This window comes from Tursiops truncatus, chromosome X, assembly GCF_011762595.2.
Source record: "Tursiops truncatus isolate mTurTru1 chromosome X, mTurTru1.mat.Y, whole genome shotgun sequence".
Lineage (NCBI taxonomy): Eukaryota > Metazoa > Chordata > Mammalia > Artiodactyla > Delphinidae > Tursiops > Tursiops truncatus.
In genome coordinates this window covers 66,731,298-66,754,846 of record NC_047055.1, presented here as the reverse complement: position 1 = coordinate 66,754,846, position 23,549 = coordinate 66,731,298, and the positions used below count along the sequence as shown (strand labels likewise).

The following is a 23,549-nucleotide window of genomic DNA, read 5'->3' as shown; positions in this document are numbered from 1 at the left end:
GCAGAAGGTCTGCCGAAAATCATAATAAGTCCACAGACACCCCAAACACACCACCAGATGTGGACCTGCCGACCAGAAAGACAAGATCCAGCCTCATCCACCAGAACACAGGCACTAGTCCTCTCCACCAGGAAGCCTACACAACCCACTGAAGCAACATTAGCCACTGGGGACAGACACCAAAAACAACGGGAACTACGAACTCACAGCCTGAAAAAAGGAGACCCCAAACACAGTAAGATAATCAAAATGAGAAGACAGAGAAACACACAGCAGATGAAGGAGCAAGATAAAAACCCACCAGACCTAACAAATGAAGAGGAAATAGGCAGTCTACCTGAAAAAGAATTCAGAATAATGATAGTAAAGATGATCCAAAATCTTGGAAATAGAATAGACACAATGCAAGAAACACTTAACAAGTACCTAGAAGAATTAAAGATGAAAGAAACAATGATGAATAACACAATAAATGAAATTAAAAACACTCTAGAAGGGATTAATAGCAGAATAACTGAGGCAGAAGAACGGATAAGTGACCTGGAAGATAAAATAGTGGAAATAACTACTGCAGAGCGAATAAAGAAAAAAGAATGAAAAGAACTGAGGACAGTCTCAGAGACCTCTGGGACAACATTAAATGCACCAACATTTGAATTATAGGGGTTCCAGAAGAAGAAGAGATAAAGAAAGGGACTGAGAAAATATTTGAAGAGATTATAGTTGAAAACTTCCCTAATATGGGAAAGGAAATAGTTAATCAAATCCAGGAACCACAGAGAGTCCCATACAGGATAAATCCAAGGAGAAATATGCCGAGACACATATTAATCAAACTGTCAAAAATTAAATAAAAAGAAAATATATTAAAAGCAGCGAGGGAAAAACAACAAATAACACACAAGGGAATTCCCAGACGGCTAACAGCTGATCTTTCAGCAGAAACTCTGCAAGTCAGAAGGGACTGGCAGGACATATTTAAAGTGATGAAGGAGAAAAACCTGCAACCAAGATTACTCCACCCAGAAAATATCTCATTCAGATTTAATGGAGAAACTAAAACCTTTACAGACAAGCAAAAGCTGAGAGAGTTCAGCACCACCAAACCAGCTCTACAACAACTGCTAAAGGAACTTCCCAGGCAAGAAACACAAGAGAAGGTAAAGACCTACAATAACGAACCCAAAACAATTAAGAAAATGGGAATAGGAACATACATATCGATAATTACCTTAAATGTAAATGGATTAAATGCTCCCACCAAAAGACACAGATTGGCTGAATGGATACAAAACCAAGACCCATAAATTTGCTGTCTACAAGAGACCCACTTCAGACCTAGAGACACATACAGACTGAAAGTAAGGGGATAGAAAAAGATATTTCATTCAAACGGAAACCAAAAGAAAGCTGGAGTAGCAATTCCCATATCAGAGAAAATAGACTTTAAAATAAAGACTATTAGAAAAGACAAAGAAGGACACTACATAATGATCAAGGGATCGATCCAAGAAGAAGATATAACAATTGTAAATATTTATGCATCCAACATAGGAGCACCTCAATACATAGGCAAATACTAACAGCCATAAAAGGGGAAATTGACTGTAACACATTTATAGTAGGGGACTTTAACACCCCACTTTCACCAATGGACAGATCATCCAAAATGAAAATCAATAAGGAAACACAAGCTTTAAATGATACATTAAACAAGATGGACTTAATTGATATCTATAGGACATTCCATCCAAAAAACAACAGAATACACATTTTTCTCAAGTGCTCATGGAACATTCTCCAGGATAGATCATATCTTGGGTCACAAATCAAGCCTAGGTAAATTTACGAAAATTGAAATTGTATCAAGTATCTTTTCCGACCACAACGCTATGAGACTAGATATCAATTACAGGAAAAGATCTGTAAAAAATACAAACACATGGAGGCTAAACAATACACTACTTAATAACGAAGTGATCACTGAAAAAATCAAAGAGGAAATAAAAAAATACCTAGAAACAAATGACAATGGAGACACAACAACCCAAAACCTATGGGATGCAGCAAAAGCAGTTCTAAGAGGGAAGTTTATAGCAATACAAGCCCACCTTAAGAAACAGGAAACATCTCGAATAAACAACCTAACCTTGCACCTAAAGCAATTAGAGAAAGAAGAACAAAAAAACCCCAAAGTTAGCAGAAGGAAAGAAATCATAAAAATCAGATCAGAAATAAATGAAAAGGAAATGAAAGAAACGATAGCAAAGATCAATAAAAGTAAAAGCTGGTTCTTTGAGATGATAAACAAAATTGATCAACCATTAGCCAGACTCATCAAGAAAAAGAGGGAGAGGACTCAAATCAATAAAATTAGAAATGAAAAAGGAAAAGTTAAAACAGACACCACAGAAATACAAAGCATCCTACGAGACTACTACAAGCAACTTTCTGCCAATAAGATGGACAACCTGGAAGAAATGGACAAATTATTTGAAAGGTATAACCTTCCAAGACTGAACCAGGAAGAAACAGAAAATATGAACAGACAAATCACAAGTAATGAAATTGAAACTGTGATTAAAAATTTTCCAACAACAAAAGTCCAGGACCAGATGGCTTCAGAGGAGAACTCTATCAAACATTGAGAGAAGAGCTAACACCCATCCTTCTCAAACTCTTCCAAAATATTGCAGAGGAAGGAACACTCCCAAACTCATTTTATGAGGCCAGCATCACCCTGATACCAAAACCAGACAAAGACACTACAAAAAAAAAGAGAAAATTACAAACCAATATCACTGACGAATATACATGCAAAAATCCTCAACAAAATACTAGCAAACAGAATCCAACAACCCATTAAAAGGATCATACACCATGATCAAGTGGGATTTATTCCAGGGTTGCAAGGATTCTTCAATATACACAAATCAATCACCGTGATACGCCATATTAACAAACTGAAGAATAAAAACATATGATCATCTCAATAGTTGCAGAAAAAGCTTTTTACAAAATTCAACATCAATTTATGACAAAAACTCTCCAGAAAGTGGGCACAGAAGGAACCTACCTCAACATAATATAGGCCATATACGACAAACCCACAGAAACATCATTCTCAATGGTGAAAAACTGAAAGCATTTCCTCTAAGATCAGGAACAAGACAAGGATGTCCACTCTCACCACTATTATTCAACAAGCTTTGGAAGTCCTAGCCATGGCAATTAGAGAAGAAAAAGAAATAAAAGGAATACAAATTGGAAAAGAAGATGTAAAACTGTCACTGTTTGCTGATGACATGATACTTTACATAGAGAATCCTAAAAATGCCACCAGAAAACTACTAGAGTTAATCAATGAATTTGGTAAAGTTGCAAGAAACAAAATTAATGCACAGAGATCTCCTGCATTCCTATACACTAATGATGAAAAATCTGAAAGAGAAATTATGGAAACACTGCCATTTACCATTGCAACATAAAGAATAAAATACCTAGGAATAAATCTACCTAGGGAGACAAAAGACGTGTATGCAGAAAGCTATAAGACACTGATGAAAGAAATTAAAGATGATACCAACAGATGGAGAGATATACCATGTTCTTGGATTGGAAGAATCTATATTGTGAAAATGGTTCTACTACCCAAAGCAATCTACAGATTCAATGCAATCACTATCAAATTACCAATGGCATTTTTTTTTTTTTCTGTACGCGGGCCTCTCACTGTTGTGGCCTCTCCCGTTGCGGAGCACAGGCTCCGGACATGCAGGCCCAGCGGCCACGGCTCACGGGCCCAGCCGCTCCGCGGCACGTGGGATCCTCCCGGACCGGGGCACGAACCCACGTCCCCTGCATTGGCAGGCGGACTCTCAACCACTGCACCACCAGGGAAGCCCTCCAATGGCATTTTTTACAGAACTAAAACAAATCATCTTAAAATTTGTATGGACACACAAAAAACCCCAAATAGCCAAAGCAGTCTTGAGGGAAAAAAATGGAGCTGGAGGAATCAGACTCCCTCCCTGCAGACTATACTACAAAGCTACAGTAATCAAGACAATATGGTACCGGCACAAATACAGAAACACAGATCAATGGAACAAGATAGAAAGCCCAGAGATAAACCCACGCACTTATGGTCAACTCATCTATGACAAAGGAGGCAAAGGTAAAAATGGACAAAGATGTTCTCTTCAATAAGTGGTGCTGGGAAAACTGGACAGCTACATGTAAAAGAAAGAAATTAGAACACTCCCTAACACCATACAGAAAAATAAACTCAAAATGGATTCGAGACCTAAATGTAAGACCGGACACTATAAAACTCTTAGAGGAAAACATAGGAAAAACACTCTAAGACATAAATCACAGCAAGATCTTTTTTGACCCACCTCCTAGAGTAAAGGAAATCAAAACAAAAATAAACAAATGAGACCTAATGAAACTTAAAAGCTTTTGCACAGCAAGGGAAACCATAAACAAGATGAAAAGACATCCCTCAGAATGGGAGAAAATATTTGCAAACGAGTCAATGGACAAAGGATTAATCTCCAAAATATATAAACAGCTCATGCAGCTCAATAGTAAAGAAACAAGCAACCCAATCAAAAAAAGGGCAGAAGACCTAAATAGACATTTCTCCAGAGAAGACATACAGATGGCCAAGAAGCACATGAAAAGCTGCTCAACATCACTAATTATTAGAGAAATGCAAATCAAAAGTACAATGAGGTATCACCTCACACCATTTAGAATGGGCATCATCAGAAAATCTACAAACAACAAATGCTGGAGAGGGTGTGGCTAATAGGGGACCCTCTTGCACTGTTGTTGAGAATGTAAATTGATACAGCCACGATGGAGAACAGTATGGAGGTTCCTTAAAAAACTAAAAATAGAATTACCATGTGATCCAGCAATCCCACTACTGGGCATATACCCAGAGAAAACCATAATTCAAAAAGACACATGCACCCCAGTGTTCATTGCAGCACTATTTACAATAGCCAGGTCATGGAAGCAAGCTAAATGCCTATCGACAGGCGAATGGATAAAGAAGATGTGGTACATATATACAATGGAATATTAATCAGCCATAAAAAGGAACGAATTGAGTCATTTGTTGAGATGTGGATGGATCTATAGACTGTCATACAGAGTGAAGTAAGTCAGAAAGAGAAAAACAAATGTCGCATATTAACACATGTATGTGGAACCTAGAACAATGGTGCAGATGAACTGGTTTTAGGGCAGAAGTTGAGACACAGATGTAGAGAACAAATGTATGGACACCAAGGGGTGAAATCTGCGGTGGGGTGGGGATGATGGTGTGCTGGCGATTGGGATTGACATGTATACACTGATGTGTATAAAATTGATGACTAGGGCTTCCCTGGTGGCGCAGTGGTTGAGAGTCCACCTGCTGATGCAGGGGACACGGGTTCATGCCCTGGTCTGGCAAGATCCCACATGTGGCGGAGCAGGTGGGCCTGTGAGCCATGGCCACTGAGCCTATACGTCCGGAGCCTGTGTTCCGCAACGGGAGAGGCCACAACAGTGAGAGGTCCATGTCCCGGAAAAAAAAAAAATTGATGACTAATAAGAACGTGCAGTATAAAAAAACAAACAAAAAACAACTAATACTAAATTTTCTTTGGGTTATTTGTATGGAAATATGTTAATATAGATGTTTCAGACATTACATGAAATTTCTAAAAATCTTATATGTTCTGGTATAATAAGTCATAATTCTAGTTATTACTTTAAAATGTATATCTCAGAAATAACTAAATTTCCTTGTCAATTGCATTATCATGAACTTTCATCAAATCTTTAACCATGGTCAGTTTTAAGTCTTTTGTCATTTACAGACAGTTCTGGGTGTACTCTGATGCTTTTGCAAAAATGTTCCTATAAAAGGGTTTCATCTTCAAGGAATTCATGGAAAACACTCTGACAAGTACAGGTTTCTGGTAACTGACTATACTGCTGAACTGAATGAATAAGCATTTTGAGAACTCCAATGGAAAACTGATAAATTCATAAAAGTGCTAACGAAAGATCAAGATGAAAAAAAAATTAATTACATGGGACTGAGTGTACTGATGAGGATGATTATAATTTTTGTGACTTTCTGTTTGAATAAAAAAAGAATCATTGAATTCTCTGGAGATAAGGTGCTGTGAATTGGTGATAGATAATAATAATGGCTGAATGCCCTGTTATTTGGCTTGTATGGCAGAAACGTTATTAAAAGCTGGGAGAAAGAGCCAAAGTGAGGCATTTCTAAGAGTGCAGATCCTTGGGGCAATTATCCTACCCCAGAATTGACAGTTCTCTACAGAGGATGTAACTATATTGATTATAAATGAGTGGGCTTTGATTTTTGCTCTTGTTCTTTATTCCAAAGAAGACTCATTTTAGACCTCCCTTTGGTGTAGTGATATTGTGTGTTTGTGTATGTATGTGTGTGAGTGGGGTGCAAATAATTGCTGGTATTAGTTATTAATCAACATTACCCACTGACACAGATTTGTCTTGTGATTTATAGCCAGGACATAGGATATACCACAGCTTTTAAATAAATGAGCCTGTAAACACTAACTGGTACAGAGGAACTACTAGGGCAATTAATGAAGAGGAGAAGATCTTTCTTAATTACCACCTTACTCCAGCAAAGTTTCCTCAAATAAGTGAACAAATGGCTGTATCCCTGTCTGAAGAATGGATCTAAAGGGGATTGCAAGAAGCCTATAAATAAGCTTTGCTCTAGAGCTAGTTTAGTTGATAGTAGTTTTAATCTGGTTCATGAAGTCACTCAGAGGACACAAACTCATCTCTCCTTCATTGCTTTCTCTTCATTCCTGTTGCAATTATAAGAATTACCTAGAATCTCTAAATCAATCTTTGTTTGTTCTTGCTTTTTGTTCTTGTTTAAATTTAAAACTTTAACTTTTCCCTCCATGAAAGTAATATAAACATTTAATCCCAAAATATGAAAAGTGGAGACAAAAAAAATAATTTCTAAGACTGTTGCCCATACCACTTAGAGCATTTTGGGGGTATATTTCCCCTCTGTTGTTTTTCTTCTCCATATATTTGTTTTTTTCATTTATAAATTATTTTATTTTTAATTGTTGTATAGTTGATGTACAATATTATATAAGTTACAGATGTACAATATAGTGATATACAATTTTTTTTGTTAATCCCAAACTCCCTATCTCCCCCCCCCCAACTTTGCTCCTGGTAACCATAAGTTTGTTCTCTGAGTCTGTGAGTCTGTTTCTGTTTTGTAAATAAGTTCATCTGTATCATTATTTTTAGATTCCACATAATTGATATCATACGATATTTCTCTTTCTCTGTCTGACTTACTTTACCTAGTATGACAATCTCTAAGTCCATCTATGTGGCTGCAAATGGCATTATTTCATTCTTTTTAATGGCTGAGTAATATTCCATTGTGTATATGTACCACAACTGCTTTATCCATTCATCTGTCTATAGACATTTAGGTTGCTTCCATGTCTCGGTGCTGCAGTGAATATTGGGGTGCATGTATCCTTTCAGACTATGTTTTTCTCTGGATATATGCCCAGGAGTGGGATTGCAGGATCATATGGCAGCTCTATTCTTAGTTTCTTAAGGAAACTCCATTACCCTGATACTAAAACCAGATAAAGATACCACAAAAAAGAAAATTACAGGCCAATATCACTGATGAACATAGATGCAAAAATCCTCAACAAAACACTTACAATCTGAATCCAACAATACATTAAAAGGATCATACAGCATAATCAAGTGGGATTTATCTCAGGGATGTAAGGATTCTTCAATATCCACAAATCAATCAGTGTGATACACCACATCAACAAATTGAAGACTAAAAACCATATGATCATCTCAATAGGTGCAGAAAAAGCTTTTGACAAAATTCAACACCTATTTATGATAAAATCTCTCCAGAAAGTGGGCATAGAAGGAAGATACCTCAACATAGTAAAGCCCATATATGACAAACCTACAGCTAACATCCTACTCAATGGTGAAAAGCTAAAAGCATTTCCTCCAAGATCAGGAACAAGACAAGGATGTCCACTCTCACCACTTTTATTCAACATACTTTTGGAAGTACTAGCTATAGTAATAAGAGAAGGAAAATAAATAAAAGGAATCCAAATTGGTAAAGAAGAAGTTAAACTATCACTGTTTGCAGATGACATGATACTATACATAAAAAATACTAAAGATAGCACCAGAAAACTACTAGAACTAATCAATGAATTTGGTAAAGTTGCAGGATACAAAATTAATACACAGAAATCTGTTGCTTTTCTATAAACTAACAATGAAAGATCATAAAGAGAAATTCAAGAAACAATCCCATTTACTATCACACCAAAAAGGATAAAATACCTAGGAATAAACCTAAGGAGGCAAAAGACCTGTACTCCGAAAACTATAAGACGCTGCTGAACGAAATCGAAGAATGACACAAACAGATGGAAAGATATACTATATTCTTGGATTGGAAGAATCAATATTGTCAAAATGACTATACTACCCAAGGCAATCTACAGATTTGATGCAATCCCCATAAAATTACCAATGGCATTTTTCACAGAACTAGAACAAAAAATCTTAAAATTTGTATGGAGACACAAAAGACCCCGAATAGCCAAAGCAATCTTGAGAAAGAAAAACAGAGCTGGAGGAATCAGGCTCCTGGGCTTCAGACTATACTACAAAGCTATAGCCATCAAAACAGTATGGTATCAGCATAGAAATAGAAATATAGATCAATGGAACAGGATAGAAGGTCCATATATTTGTATATATCAAAAAACATAAGAATCTCCATGTCCAGTGTTCCAGTAATTCCATTTCTGGGAGTTATTCTAAAGCTAGGGATAAACTAGGCACAAAAATGTTCATTGTGGCATTATTTCCAGGCAATAATTCGGAAACAAACTAAACAAACTAAACTATGGGAATATATATTTCCCCACTGGCTGGAATATGATACAGTTAAAAGTAATGGTTATAAAGACTATGTCACAGGGCTTCCCTGGTAGTGCAGTGGTTGGGAATCTGCCTGCCAATGCAGGGGACACGGGCTCAATCCCTGGTCTGGGAGTATCCCACATGCCACAGAGCAGCTAGGCCTGTGTGCCACAACTACTGAGCCTGACCTCTAGAACCCGTGAGCCACAACTACTGAGCCCACATGCACAACTACTGAAGCCCATGTGCCTGGAGCCCATGCTCCGCAACAAAAGAAGCCACCACAATGAAGAGTAGCCCCTGCTTGCCGCAACTAGAGAAAGCCTGTGCACAGCAATGAAGACCCAATGCAGCCAAAAATAAATAAATTTAAAAAATAAAGACTATGTCACAATAAGGGGAAATGATTACTATATTTTAAGTGAAAAATGTAAAGTTCAAAGTGGTATGTATACTGTGATTAAAAATATGTACAAATACATACAGAAGAAAAACAACAGAGTTGTTTACAATCCAAATTCATTTACAAATGACTGGTACCAGTTTACACTGCTACACACAAAGCATGAGAATGCTTATTGTATCATGCCCTCACCACCTGATTTATCTTTACTAACCTAGTAATGAAAAACACGGGAAATACAGTTTTACATTGGACAGATATCTAGTGCATAATACAGTCAAAATTGAATTTGCTACTTCAAGGCATGGTCCAGCATCAACTTCTTTCAGTGGTAATAGTTACCTACCTGGACCCAATAGGTATTAACCAGAACTTCTTGTTATCTCCAAACACCTGCTGGATATTTTTGATGAAGCCAAGGTTGAACCCATTTTTCTCTGGGCCACTTGTAAACACTGGAGTACAGAAGGCCTCTATGGTGGGGTAGGGAAGTTGAAGAAAAGAAGAAGAGAGCAATAATCAGGACCATTACAATTTTACAGTTCTCCATGAATGTGACTTGCTTCTACAATATTTTTTGCTGTGGTAGCACAGGCCCCTCATTCTTAGTTATTGCTAAATTACTTGGTAAAAACCAGCTTAATCACTTTAATACAAAGTAAGTTTGTTATTAAACATAAAGAATTGGTACACTCTTTTTAAAAAAAATGCAGAAGAAACACATGATGGTAGAAATAATTGAACAGTCATAGGGGTAGTATGTAGTTTGTACTGCATGTAAGGAGTGAAAGAACAAATCTAACAGCACTTTATTTGAATCTAAATGGCAGTAACAGCCAAATGGTCTCTATATTTAGAGCTGGGATGAAAGTAATGACGCATAAAGAGATGGTAATGACATTGATTTGGTTTTGAAACATTTCAGAAATGAACATGTTCACACTGAAGCCTGCAATGTAAGAAATTGAGTTTTACTCCAGAAAAAATGTCAATGGGTGAACTATAATCACCTCAACGACTATGAGAAATTGGACCATGTTAGTGCACATTATTTTTAGATACACATTTATCCCATTAAGCAAACACTTTCACTGTTGGACTCTGGCTGCATCTGACCATTTCCCTTTTGTTCTTTGTTTTCAGATTGTGTTATCATGAAGCTTTTAGTACTTTTCTAGGTTGTAGCTGATCTCTAAGCCAAATATGCTAATCTACTACCCTAGCAACTAAGTGCTACATATATATTTGGTTTAGAAAATAAGTGCAAATACGTTCTTAGCTGTTATCATTATTAGCAAATGAATTCCAAAAGTATAGTGGCTTTTGTACTATACTTTCCTCAAATTTATCTTAGCTAAACATTCAGTATTTGGACACTTTCTCCTTAACCCTCATGCATTGATTTGTGTACAGTATAAATATTTGTTTCACCATGAAAACGATTATTGCACTGGATCCATGAGAAATGCAATTCTCCAAATAAAAGCCGAGAATATAGAGTAGTGGAAAAATTTTCAGAGAAAAATTTTCATTTCTTGTGCTCATTTTCTAGAGACTCACTTGTTCAATGTGTTTATCTCATTCCCACAGTCCCTACACAGCTCCTTGATAACTGTAGATATTCAATTATTTGTTGGTTTGGATTTTTTCTCAGGACTCTGTTTTTAGAAGTGTTCAATAAATTAGATTTTTCTATCTTTATTGACCTTGACTTCCTCCTTCTGATGCTCCCTTCTGTACTGATTCTTTCCTTCACTTCCTTATGTGAACACCCTTTCAAAATTTTCAAGCTGTAAATCTGGAGAACTATTACCCAGAATGAACTATAAAAAGCAATGGTTATTTTTGGTTTTGTGTGAGGTTTTATTCACTAATGTTCTCTTTAGTCTGTAAGCTTCATTCACTATGGCTCTCCAGTTTGGTAAAACATGTTTACATCTGTTTCCGTTTGGAGGCAAAGAGATGTCACTGCAGGTGAAATGTTTCATTGGAAGTTTCTCTCTTCCTTAGGAACAATCCATAGGTCACAGGGATATACAGTCATATGTTTTTTTCCTAGCCTTAATATCCAGTCTTACCTAAGGTGGTTTTGTTTCTGCTGACAAGCCAACAATGGTAACCAAAGAGAATCACAAGGCTGACAAAAAACATGCAGGCCACAAAGAGGAGAAAAAGGACATGGAACTTAGAGCGAACACTGGGCAATTCCCCCTAGAAAAGAAATAATAAACAAACAGAAACAAAGGATTAAAGTCATAAGGTTTGGCTAGTTTTTCTGTATAGGTTAGTACTTTCTTCCATATGTATAAAATGTCTAGCTGTAATTAAAAAAGTAGATTTTGTAAAATTTTTACAAAACAGTTCTTTCTGTGGATGACCATACCTTATTATGGATATGCTATCAGCCTACACAGCCTAAAATGGATCTTTGCTTAAGTGCAGTTCAGTGTAAAATAGAGTATATAATGTACCAATTAGAAAAGGGTAAGGTTAAAAGAGTATACTGAAGCCACAACTGGTATGCAACCTCTTAAGCTTGTATTCCATTTAGTTTGTAAATTTTGAGTCATTGGCTAGAGGTGATCTTGAGGTCATATGGTTCATCCTCTTGTTTCAAGGTGGGTTATTCTGGAATACTTTATATGTCATGTTTCTTTGGATATATGTGTGCTAAAAATGTCATAGTGATATATGTAGGAAGTTAAAACACATAGGTAGAATTTTAAAATGTTCTACTTCTAAGTCGACTTGATTTTAAAGCTACTGCAAATTTTGTGTGGTTGTTTTTTATAGTTGAAGTAGAATGTGCTGGTATATTACATCCTGTGAAACAGCTGTTTAGACAGTAAAATCATGCAAGATTTGACAGGTAATTGTAAAAGTAGGTAGCTAAAGATTTTTATAGTTAGCTGGGACATCTCATTTTCCATATGGCAACAGTTTTATTTTTTTAAAGCAGCCCCAGACTAGAATGAATTTTCTAAAGTTTTATAGCATGCACAGCATGTAACATTTTGTCTTCTGAAGAGAATATTAGAAAACATTTTCAATTTTGGAGTAAGCAGTTGGGAGAAAGACTTTTCTTTATTTCCCCCTTTCCTGTGTTGATCATTGTTTTGGTGTGATGAATTCCTTTGAAATATTTCCAAATGCTCTTGAGTAGTAAAGGTGATTCTTGGTTGAAGTGGACCTTGACATTAGGATCTAGTTCTACTACAGTTTGGAAGGAGAACGTTAAGGCTTGGAAATACTTGGCAAATTCAGATGGTACAGATTTTTTTCGTCTCTTAGAGGAGATTTATATTTATTTTGATGTAAGGAAATATTGGGAATCTTCCAGACAGTATGTGTTTGAAGGATGAAGATAAAGTGAAGTAAACCAGTCAGATGCTTTCAGCTGAGGGGTGGTCTGGGTGAAATTTGCCTGGGGGCAGAGCACGCCAGGAAATAGCTATACCAAGGACTTTGACCTTCATGAACTTTTATGTGAAGCTCCTTTTTGAAATGATTCCTCTACAAAATCTTGGCCTAAGCACCCAAATTGAATTTGATTGGTTTTTGTTTGTTTTGTTTTGAATTTATAGGAAGGATTTTGTAGTGGTTTTTGCCTGGCTGTGTTTTTGTTTTCATAATCTCTACTTTTTTAATAAGTTTTTAAAAGCTTTTAAAGCTCACATTTATTTTACTTCTTATCTTTCATGTTTAAATGGACAATAGGAAATGGCTGGGCAGTAGGGACTGATATAAAGTCAGTTCACACTCTGAGGGGCTGAGCTGCAAGTCTTTCCCTTCCCTAATTGCTCTTATAGAACTCTCTTCTGTCTGCCAAAGCATATCTACTGTGTTGTCCCTTGATAAAGTCCTTAATATTTAACTTTCTTTTTTGTTAGAAGAGGGTGATGGCCCCATGTTCAAAATCACCTACTCAGGAGATAACCAAGTTAAATTACTCAAAGCAATAACCACCAGAAACAGTGGTTATTGGTAGATTAATCCTATTATCTCAGTTCTAAAAGAATTCATAGCCTCTATGAGGAGATTCATGGCCCAGTGTGGGAGGTGTATATTACTACTTTTTTCATAAGTCAAATATCAATTTCCTATCAAAGTGCTACTCTTTAAGTTAATATTGAGAGGAGAACCACAATCTGATGGTCTTCTGAATTCTTTATTTCAAAGGAGCTAGAGCTTCTCTATAGTAGGACCATAATGGGCAGTAGGACATGGTACAGTGTTTAAGATTACTGGGCTTAAGAGTCAGACAAGTTCAAGTTCTCACTTTGCAACTTAGAAGCTGGGTGATCCTGAGCAAGTCACTTAACTACTATGACCCTCAGTTTTATCATCTTTAAATTAGTCTAATAATTCCTGCTTTACCTAGTTCACAAGGTTGTGGTGAGGATAAGATGATATAATAGATATGAAAGTGCTTTGAAAATGGTAAAGTACCATACAAATGGAGGTTGCTATTCTTAGGAGCACAGCTAGTCTCCTTGATACATGGCTTTTAAAATACATGGCAGTGTTTACTTTTCATTTTAGGGGAGACTCAATTTGAACTGAGAAAGCCATCTTTAAACCACACTAAAGTGCTCTCTGGCTGGAGAGACTGCAAAGAAGCATTTCTCTGAACTGTCAATGCCCTTTTCATTATGAGGGCAAGCCAGGGTAGGTTTCCTCGCCTGGCATCTGTCAGGCATGAGCTAGTTTATTGTGGAGAAAAAAATGAAGGAATAGGAAAAGGGCAAGGCTATTTTCACCCCTTGCTTGTGAATACTGGCACATTTCTGGAGATTAATTCATATCTAGATATTACCTTTCGAGGGTAAAAGAAGCATACAGCACCTGGCTGGCATTGTGGTATTTGATTATTGGCTGACTAGGAGGGCCAAAGGCAAAATGTTTGAAATACAACATTGTTTACTCTGTTATCAAAGGGTAGTTTTTAAACAGTAGCCTACTCTGTTAAGGACCAAGTAAAGTCTGTAGTGAAGACCAAGGCTGACACTTTCCCTGCTGAATTGGTTGCAGGAGATTTTTTTTATGGTAGTGGCTTAGTGTGTGAATAGAATGCGAAAAAGGTCATGGAAACCTGGGCAATAGATAAGAGATCCTGTGATGTGGAAAGGGGCCAAAGAAGAGACACCAGGATGATGAAGCATTTTGTATTTGGGGACAATTTATGATAAAACTTCATTTCTGCTTATACTTTTATATCCCTGAGTTGAAGATTTTGATATGCATTATATAATTCTTGATTCTTAAAGTTATTAAATATTGGAATTGATTAAGCAAGTCGAAGAGAGAATGCAAAGCCCATACCTCTATAATATTCTACACTATATTTTCTACACTACTAGGGATCAAAGCACTAATTAATAATTTAAATATTCTCAGCTATTTATGCTCTCACTGCCTTGCCTTTCTCCTTTTTTTCTCCAGTTTATTATAAGCTATATTCTACTCACAGGATTTATGTGCTTCACCTCTCCCCCTGAGGTGAGATATTACTGTTATACAGGCTCTTGTGCAATTCCTAAAGTAATAACCAGTAGCTCTGCCCACATCTGCTTTTTGCTATTCAGGTTCAGTTTGGAAAGCCCTCATCATGTAAGGTTATAATGTCTTAGTAACTGTATTGTAGTTGTATGTGGGGAAGACATATCTTCTGGAGTCCATTGGCATGAAATTAAAAAAAAATCACTATACTGCTGCAGACCCCATATACATATGTAAACTGAAAATCTGCCTTCAATTTTTTGGAAATAGATGGGATATAACTGATATCTTCAAGTAGAAGAAAGGTGAAAGTAGGATTTTTAAAAAGATTTCATTATAATGATTGAAATCATGTTTTGAAAAGTAAAATATTTTCAACATCTGTTTCATTGTTTTAAAGGTATTATCCAGTGTAAGGTTAATCTTTTTCTTTTAACCTTACATTGGATAATATCTTATGATTTCCTCATTTTTTTCTTTCTTTTTTTTTTGATGTGGACTATTTTTAAAGTATTTATTGAATTTGTTAGAATATTGCTTCTGCTTTATGCTTTGGATTTTTGGCCGTGAGGCATGTGGGATCTTAGCTCCCTGACCAGGGATCGAACCCACACCCCCTGCATTGGAAGGTGAAGTCTTAACCACCGGACTGCCAGGGAAGTCCCTCAACATGTTTCATTTGATCTTGGCAATGAGCCAGTGAAGCAGGTAGCAGAGCCAGTATTAGAACTCAGTTCTCCTTATACCCTACCCAGAGTTTGTCATACAAAGTTCAAATAAGACTCTCCCTTTTCATTTTGAATGAGTTAATGAATCTTTCTGTCCAGTAGGAATTTTGCAACTTCCTTTGAACAGGGATTTAGAAAGTATTTTCTGACAACGAGGGAGTGCTTTGTCAGCCTTTTTCTTAGGAAACTAGGGATTTAGAATTAGTTTCAACATTTTTCAAATCTAAAATTGGTAAGAAGTAGATTTTTAAAACTTGATTAGATAAATACATTGTAAAGAATCAGTAAGTCTCAAGAGATTAGGTTCCTGGAGGCCCAACAAGATTCTCATGTATGATAGAAACTTTAACTGACATCTAAATAACAGCCTCTTAAATCTCAGAATATTTAATGTGGGAAACTTGTTTTCTGTGCTTTCCCTTCTGATTACTTCAGTATTAGCTACTTCAAAATGTAAAAAAGAAAAAGATAATGTGAACAATGTCACAGATTGGAATAGGTGTGTATTTATTCTTGGTGGGGGGACCCTTCTGGATTTTTTAACTTACTCTCCAGTATTTGATGAAATAGCTGAAGACCGTTGTAGCAATGTACAGGCAATAGAGAACAGAATAAGCTAAGAACTGAAGGAAGAATTTATAGTTGGAAAATCCAATGCAGTTATTAACCCTAAAAAAGGAAAAAAAGAAAAACTAATTTGAAATCAGGATCCATTGATTTAGAACACACTGATACAGAGTGAACTGTGTTACCCCTGCTGCTTCATTATCTGTTGTGTAGAAACTCAACAGAAATTTAAGTGCCTTAATAGGAACAGACTGGAAACACTAGTTCATGTCTCACTTGTTTTTCCTTTTATTTACAGACACAGAGACAGCTGGCCTACCTAACAGTTCTGGACTGGTTCCTGACACACCCAAGCAAACCTGGATCTTGGATGCTGAAAACCTACTACAATCTCCGCAGCTATACTTAGTATATTATGGCATGTTCTCTTTATAGTTAGATGATTTCATACTGGTTCTCTAGGTCAGACATACAAAATTTGGAGAATTGCTTAAATTAACAATCTAGAGTTTTTCAAACATCAAGACAGCTAAAAAAAGAACTGAATTATGTAATGTCAAAGGGGACAACTATCTGTACTCTCTTTCGTTATTATAGCTAATGGACAAGAGACCATTAGCTCTGTGACACCAGGAATTCACTATCACACCTTTGATGGTATATTTATTCTTGCTTTAAAATGTTACGCCTTCCCTGTTCCCCACACAAATACAAAGCCCAGTGAATTATGGTAGGGGAAACAGGCATTTTACAACTATGCTTAGGAAAGTAGGCATTGAACAACTTTGACCCTATTAGAGGGGAGAAATTAATCAAAAGGACATACCAAGGGCAATGATGATCCATTTTTAATACACACCTACAAAAGGAAGAAAATACAGTATGATAAACTTCAGAATTGAACTCAGGGTATCACCAGTATTTTTACATGGTCCCAGTACACTCATTCTTAGATTTCCACTATAGCTTCTCCAAAACTATTCTGTCCTCAGTTGTTCCTAGGATGAGCCAATCACAAAACTTTAGGATCATGCTGGCAGCAAGTTACATGACTAAAATTCCAACCTTTAAAAGGCATTTTTTAAAGGGAACTCTAGGATACTGACACAGAGGGTAGGTCCAAGATACCTCTCCTCATTTTATTTACTTAGTTTAATAAAAGTAAAGAAGAAAACATGACTGCAGCCTGTGCTTGAATCAAGGGTAAGAGAAACATGGATGGAACAAGCACTCAAGAAGAAGGACATGAAGCTTATATTTATTAGTATAAAAATGGGATTTTACAAAGCTGGAGCAATTTGAGTAACAAAATAAAGTAGTATTGACTTATAACCCCAAATGTAAAATGATTGTCCATGCCCACATATTGATATAAGTAAATGATTTAATAAATAAATGAGGGAAAAGAGACAAATCTCCCATGTAGAGGAATTCCAAATAATTTATGTAGATACTCTGCCTGCAAGGCAGGGTGGGGGAAGCATAACTTCTCATTCCTTTAGTGTTGGCTGTACACAGAGATTTCCTTCTAAAGAGTACAGTATGGAGTGGGGGTGGGAGAAGAGTAACTTTACAGTGGAGAAATCTGGCAAACACTGCCTCAGTCAGATGATTAAGATTAACATTGCAGTGATAAGTCATGTCTATAGTACGTACCCTTGATATGATATAATGAGAATGGCACTTAATCTCTCTGGTCTTCCTCCCCCAAAAGACATTATCTAAATCTAATTATGAGAAAAATATCAGACAAATCCCACCTGAGGGATAGTCTGCAAAATACCCGACAATTCTAAAAACCATCAAGGTTATCAAAAACAAGTAAAGTCTGAGAAACTATCACAGCTAAGAGGAGCCTAGAAGACATGACAACTAAATGTAATACGGTATCCTGGATAGGATCCTGTAACAGAACAAGGACTTCAGGGAAAAACTGAGAAAATCTAAATAGAGTATGGATTTTGGCTAAAAATAAAAAATCAATGCTGGTTCATTAATTGTAAGAAATGTACCATATTAATGTAAGATATTACATGGAAAATGGTGTGGGGCATATAAGATCTATCTTTACAATGATTCTATAAATCTAAAACTGTTCTAAAATAAAATGTTTATTTTTTAAAATGCAGTTTTATTTCTCTTTCCTATCTTTATAATAGTTTGAATCATCATCATCCCTGTGAGGGTATTTGGCATGTGCTCATTATGATTGAAAGGAAATGCTCTTTAGGATCAACATGTTAGGATAAGTCACTTGGTTTTTAAGGCAACCATCAGTGGCCAAGCTCAGCCCAGGGGAATTATGGCTGTCACTTACATGGCACAGACAGAGCAGTGGTGGCAGCGATCTGGCTTGATCAAATGGCACCGGTCACAGAACCTTACGGCTATAGGAAAAATAAGGTGGTTAGCACTGGTTAGGGATCAATATGACACCATATATCTTACTAGCAAATCTGGGTGACTTGTTATACACTGATTACAGGCACTCAAACTCATCTCATTTCAAGTTACCAAGCAAAACACAGATCACATAAGAGAATTGTGGTATGTATTTTTTTCCCTGTTGGATCAATCTTAAAAGCACCTTTTGGGGGATGAGTGTAAGGGGAAAAGTTTTCATATCTGGATATCTGATCATAAAATTCTGTATTATGAAACAAACTATACTGTCAATTGCTTGAGTTATCTTGGGAAAATCATTTAGCCTCTGTTTATTCCAACTTTCCTATCTGAAAACAGGATTCATAATTTATCTCCTGTCTCCAGAGGTTGGATTGTATGAGGTGGATAAAACTCCTAAAGCATGGTAAAGAAGGTAGTTCTTAGAATAAGAATTTGAAGAATAGAAGAGACATTCTAGAACAAATTAGTTCAATTGACCATTCCACAGATGTAGAAAATAAAGACCTGAGCCATGTCAAGTAACTTACACAAAATCACACAGTAAGCAAGTGGCAAGGCTGTGACTAGTACAGTTTTTCTGACCCTTTAGTTCAGGATTCTTTTCACTTTGTAAGTATGATATAAAAAATCAGTTCTCCTTCCCTCTCTACCTCCTTCCTTCTTTATTTCCTTGCATGAAAGACATTTTCCTTTCCTTCTAATTTTCTCTGTGTTCATTGATAGAGTATGACTGTTTATGTGATTATTAAGTGTAACAACTAAAATTATGAAAATTTGAGCTAATATAATAATTAAACCTAAAGTGTACCTTAAGCACACATAACTGATTCAACATAATGAACTATTAATTCAGCAGAGTTTCTGTGTTCATTCTAGCAATGTGGTGGTGGTGGTGACCAAAGTATGCGTATAACTGAGGTAACAAGGAGGGGAGAGGGACATGCATGTTTAGTTCCTTCAACATGTTTTTAAAGATACGGTCAAACACCACTGTCCAGTTTAAGCCACCATCACCTCTAACTTAGATGACTGCAATAGCTGCCTAATTATTTGCTTTCACTCTTGCCCCCTCACAATACATTCTCTACAGAATAGCCAGGTGATTTGTTAAAATCTAAATCAGATCATATCACTCTCCACTAAAAACCTTCAATGGAGTTCCAAACCCTTAGCATGGCAAGTTACTTTTTTTTTTTTTTTGGTGGCTCTGCATGGATTGTGGGATCTTAGTTCTCTGACCAGTGATTGAACCTGGCCCCGGTAGTGAAAGCACTGAGTCCTAACCACTGGACCACCAGGGAATTCCTGCAAGCTACTTTTTCTTATTAAGGTCTCAGATCAAATGACATTGCCTCAGAGAAGCCTTCTCTATTACTCTATATCATGAGCACTGCAAACAAATGCTTCAAGGGTCCAGGGAACAGTGAGTAGTGAGTGAAGAACCTGAGAATTCGTGCTGTGTTTAAAAAGAGCGGCTACTACTCAGCTCTAGCTAATTTTTGCCATGGGGAAGTGCAGATCGAATGTTACCAGTGTCTGAGTTTTCAAGAGTAGGCAAAAATTGTGGATTTTCATGCAGAAATATTCTAATTGTTAAAAATTAGTAAAAATGTGAAGTTTTAAAAGACACATTAGAGGTCAAACAGAATATATCTCTGGGTCCAATTCCTCCCATATACTTCTAGTTTGTAATCTCTGCTCTATCGCACCATTCTGTTTACTACTGTTTGAAATTATATAGAAAATTTCCTGTCTGTCTCCTTTTCAATATACTTCAGTATGCATGAAGACTTTTAAATAAACCATAACCACCATGACATTATTGCTCTAACAAAGTAAACAATAAATCTTTAATATCATCTAATACCCAGACTATATTAAGACATCCCCAATTGTCATATGGGATCTTAATAAATATTGGTTGAATAAATAAATGATAAATAGATGAACGTAAGTGTCCAACAGTATACTTCCCAGAGCCTTGAAACACAAACTTCCTTATTAGAAACATTAGAATTACTTGTCAAAAAAGCATTCGTTTTCAAATTTTAAAAGGTGGAGAGGGCTTCCCTGGTGGCACGGTGGTTAAGAATCTGCTTGCCAGTGCAGGGGACACGGGTTTGAGCCTTGGTCTGGGAAGCTGCCACATGCTGAGGGGCAACTAAGCCCATGCATGAAAACTACTGAGCCTGTGCTCTAGAGCCTGCGAGCCACAACTACTGAGCCTGTGCTCTAGAGCCCACGAGCCACAACTACTGAAGACTGCACACCTAGAGCCTGAGCTCCGCAACAAGAGAAGCCACTGCAATGAGAAGCCCGTGCATTGCAATGAAGAGTAGCCCCCACTCGCTGCAACTAGAGAAAGGCCACGCGCAGCAACAAAGACCCAACTAAGCCCAAAATAAATAAATAAATGTATTAAAAAAATAAATAAAACGAGGAGAATTGCTCAGCCAGTACTGTTCTACTCATGCATATGAAAACTAACAATAAAACTCCATAGTGAGTATTACTGAAGAAAAATGAAGACATATCTGCACAATCACTTGTACAAGAATTTCATAGCAGATTTACTCATAATAGTTGAGCACTGGAAACAACCCACTTGAGCATCAACTGGTGAACTGATAAAGAAAATATGATATTCATACAATGAAATACTACTCAGAAATGACAATGAAAATACTAGGACCCAAAACCTATGGGGTGCAGCAAAAGCAGTTCTAAGATGGAAGTTTATAGAAATACAATGTTACCTCAAGAAGCTAGAAAAATCTCAAATAAACAACCTAACCTTACACCTAAAGCAATTAGAGAAAGAAGAACAATAAAAACCTAAACTTAGCAGAAGGAAAGAAATCAAAGATCAGATCAGAAATAAATGAAAAAGAAATGAAGGAAACAATAGCAAAGACCAATCAAACTAAAAGATGGTTCTTTGAAAAGATAAACAAAATTGATAAACCTTTAGCGAGACTCAAAGAAAAAAAGGAAGAGGGCTCAAATCAATAAAATTAGAAATGAAAAAGAAGTTACTCACTGACACTGGAGAAATACAAAGGTTCATGAGAGACTACCACAAGCAAATATATGCCAATAAAATGGACAACCTAGAAGAAATGGACAAATTCTTAGAAAAGTACAACTTTCCAAGACCGAAACAGGAATAAATAGAAAATATAAACAGACTAATCACAAGCACTGAAATTGACACTGTGATTAAAAATCTTCCAAAAAACAAGAGCCCAGGGCCAGTTGGCTTCACAGGAGAATTCTATCAAACATTTAGAGAAGAGCTAACATCTATCCTTCTCAAACTCTTCCAAAATATAGCAGAGGGAGGAACACTCCCAAACTCATTTTATGAGGCCCCCATCACTCACCCTGATAGCAAAACCAGACAAAGATGTGACAAAAAAAGAAAAATACAGGCCAATATCATTGATGAACATAGATGCAAAAATCCTCAACAAAATACTAGCAAACAGAATCCAACAGCACATTAAAAGGATCACACACCATGATCAAGCGGGGTTTATCCCATGAATGCAAGAATTCTTCAATATACACAAATCAATCGATGTGATACACCATATTAAAAAACTGCAGGATAAAAACCATATGATCATCTCAATAGATGCAGAAAAGCTTTTGACAAAACTCAACACACATTTATGATAAAAAGTCTCCAGAAAATGGGCAGAGAGGGAGCCTACCTCAACATAATAAAAGCCACATATGACAAACCCACAGCCAACATAATTCAAAATGGTGAAAAACTGAAAGTATTTCCTCTAAGATCAGGAACAAGACAAGGGTGCCCACTCTCACCATTATTCAACATAGTTTTGGAAGTTTTGGCTATGGCAATCAGAGAAGAAAAAGAAATAAAATGAATACAAATTGGAAAAGAAGTAAAACTGTCACTGTCTATGGATGACATGATACTATACATAGAGAATCCTAAAGATGCCACCAGAAAACTACTAGAGTAAATCAAATTTGGTAAAGCTGCAGGATACAAAATTAATGCACAGAAATTTCTTGCATTCCTACACAATAACAATGAAAAATAAGAAAGATAAATTAAGGAAACACTCCCATTTACCACTGCAAAAAAAAGAACAAAATACTTAGGAATAAACCTACCTAAGGAGGCAAAAGACTAGCATGCAGAAAACTATAAGACACTGATGAAAGAAATCAAAGATGATACAGACAGATGGAGAGATACACCATGTTCTTGGATTGGAAGAATCAGTATTGTGAAAATGACTATACTACCCAAAGCAACCTACAGATTCAATGCCATCCTTACAAATTACCAATGGCATTTTTCACAGAGCTAGAACAAAAAATTTTACAATTTGTATGGAAACACAAAAGACCCCAAACAGACAAAGCAATCTTCAGAAAGAAAAATGAAGCTGGAGGAGTCAGGCTCCCTGACTTCGGACAATACTACAAAGCTACAGTAATCAAGACAGAATGGTACTGGCAACAAACAGAAATATAGATCAATGGAACAGGATAGAAAGTCCAGAGATAAACCCATGCACATATGGTCACATTATCTTTTTTTTTTTTCTTTTTTTTTGTGGTAAGTGAGCCTCTCACTGTTGTGGCCTTTCCTGTTGCGGAGCACAGGCTCCGGATGCGCAGGCTCAGCGGCCATTGCTCACGGGCCTAGCCGCTCCGTGGCATGTGGGATCTTCCCGGACCGGGGCACGAACCTGTGTCCCCTGCATCGGCAAGTGGACTCTCAACCACTGCGCCACCAGGGAAGCCCTGGTCACCTTATCTTTGATAAAGGAGGCAAGAATATACAATGTAGAAAAGACAGCCTCTTCAATAAGTGGTGCTGGGAAAACTGGACAGCTACATGTAAAAGAATGAAATTAGAACACTCCCTAACACCATACACAAAA

The 23,549-nt window shown here is 36.6% G+C and overlaps 1 protein-coding gene across 2 annotated transcripts in view; it reads right to left on the bottom strand.

Moving 5' to 3' along the window:
• ZDHHC15 (zDHHC palmitoyltransferase 15) overlaps positions 1 to 23,549 on the bottom strand; it is a 146,925-nt gene that overhangs the window by 59,716 nt on the left and 63,660 nt on the right. For both annotated transcript variants that reach the window (XM_073799443.1, XM_033849454.2), the window contains exons 5-9: positions 18,533 to 18,602; positions 17,042 to 17,074; positions 16,197 to 16,317; positions 11,500 to 11,632; positions 9,768 to 9,894 (exon numbers count right to left, since the gene is read on the bottom strand). In XM_073799443.1, the coding sequence (XP_073655544.1) occupies positions 9,768 to 9,894; positions 11,500 to 11,632; positions 16,197 to 16,317; positions 17,042 to 17,074; positions 18,533 to 18,602 (484 nt within the window). The remainder of the gene's footprint in view (positions 1 to 9,767; positions 9,895 to 11,499; positions 11,633 to 16,196; positions 16,318 to 17,041; positions 17,075 to 18,532; positions 18,603 to 23,549) is intronic.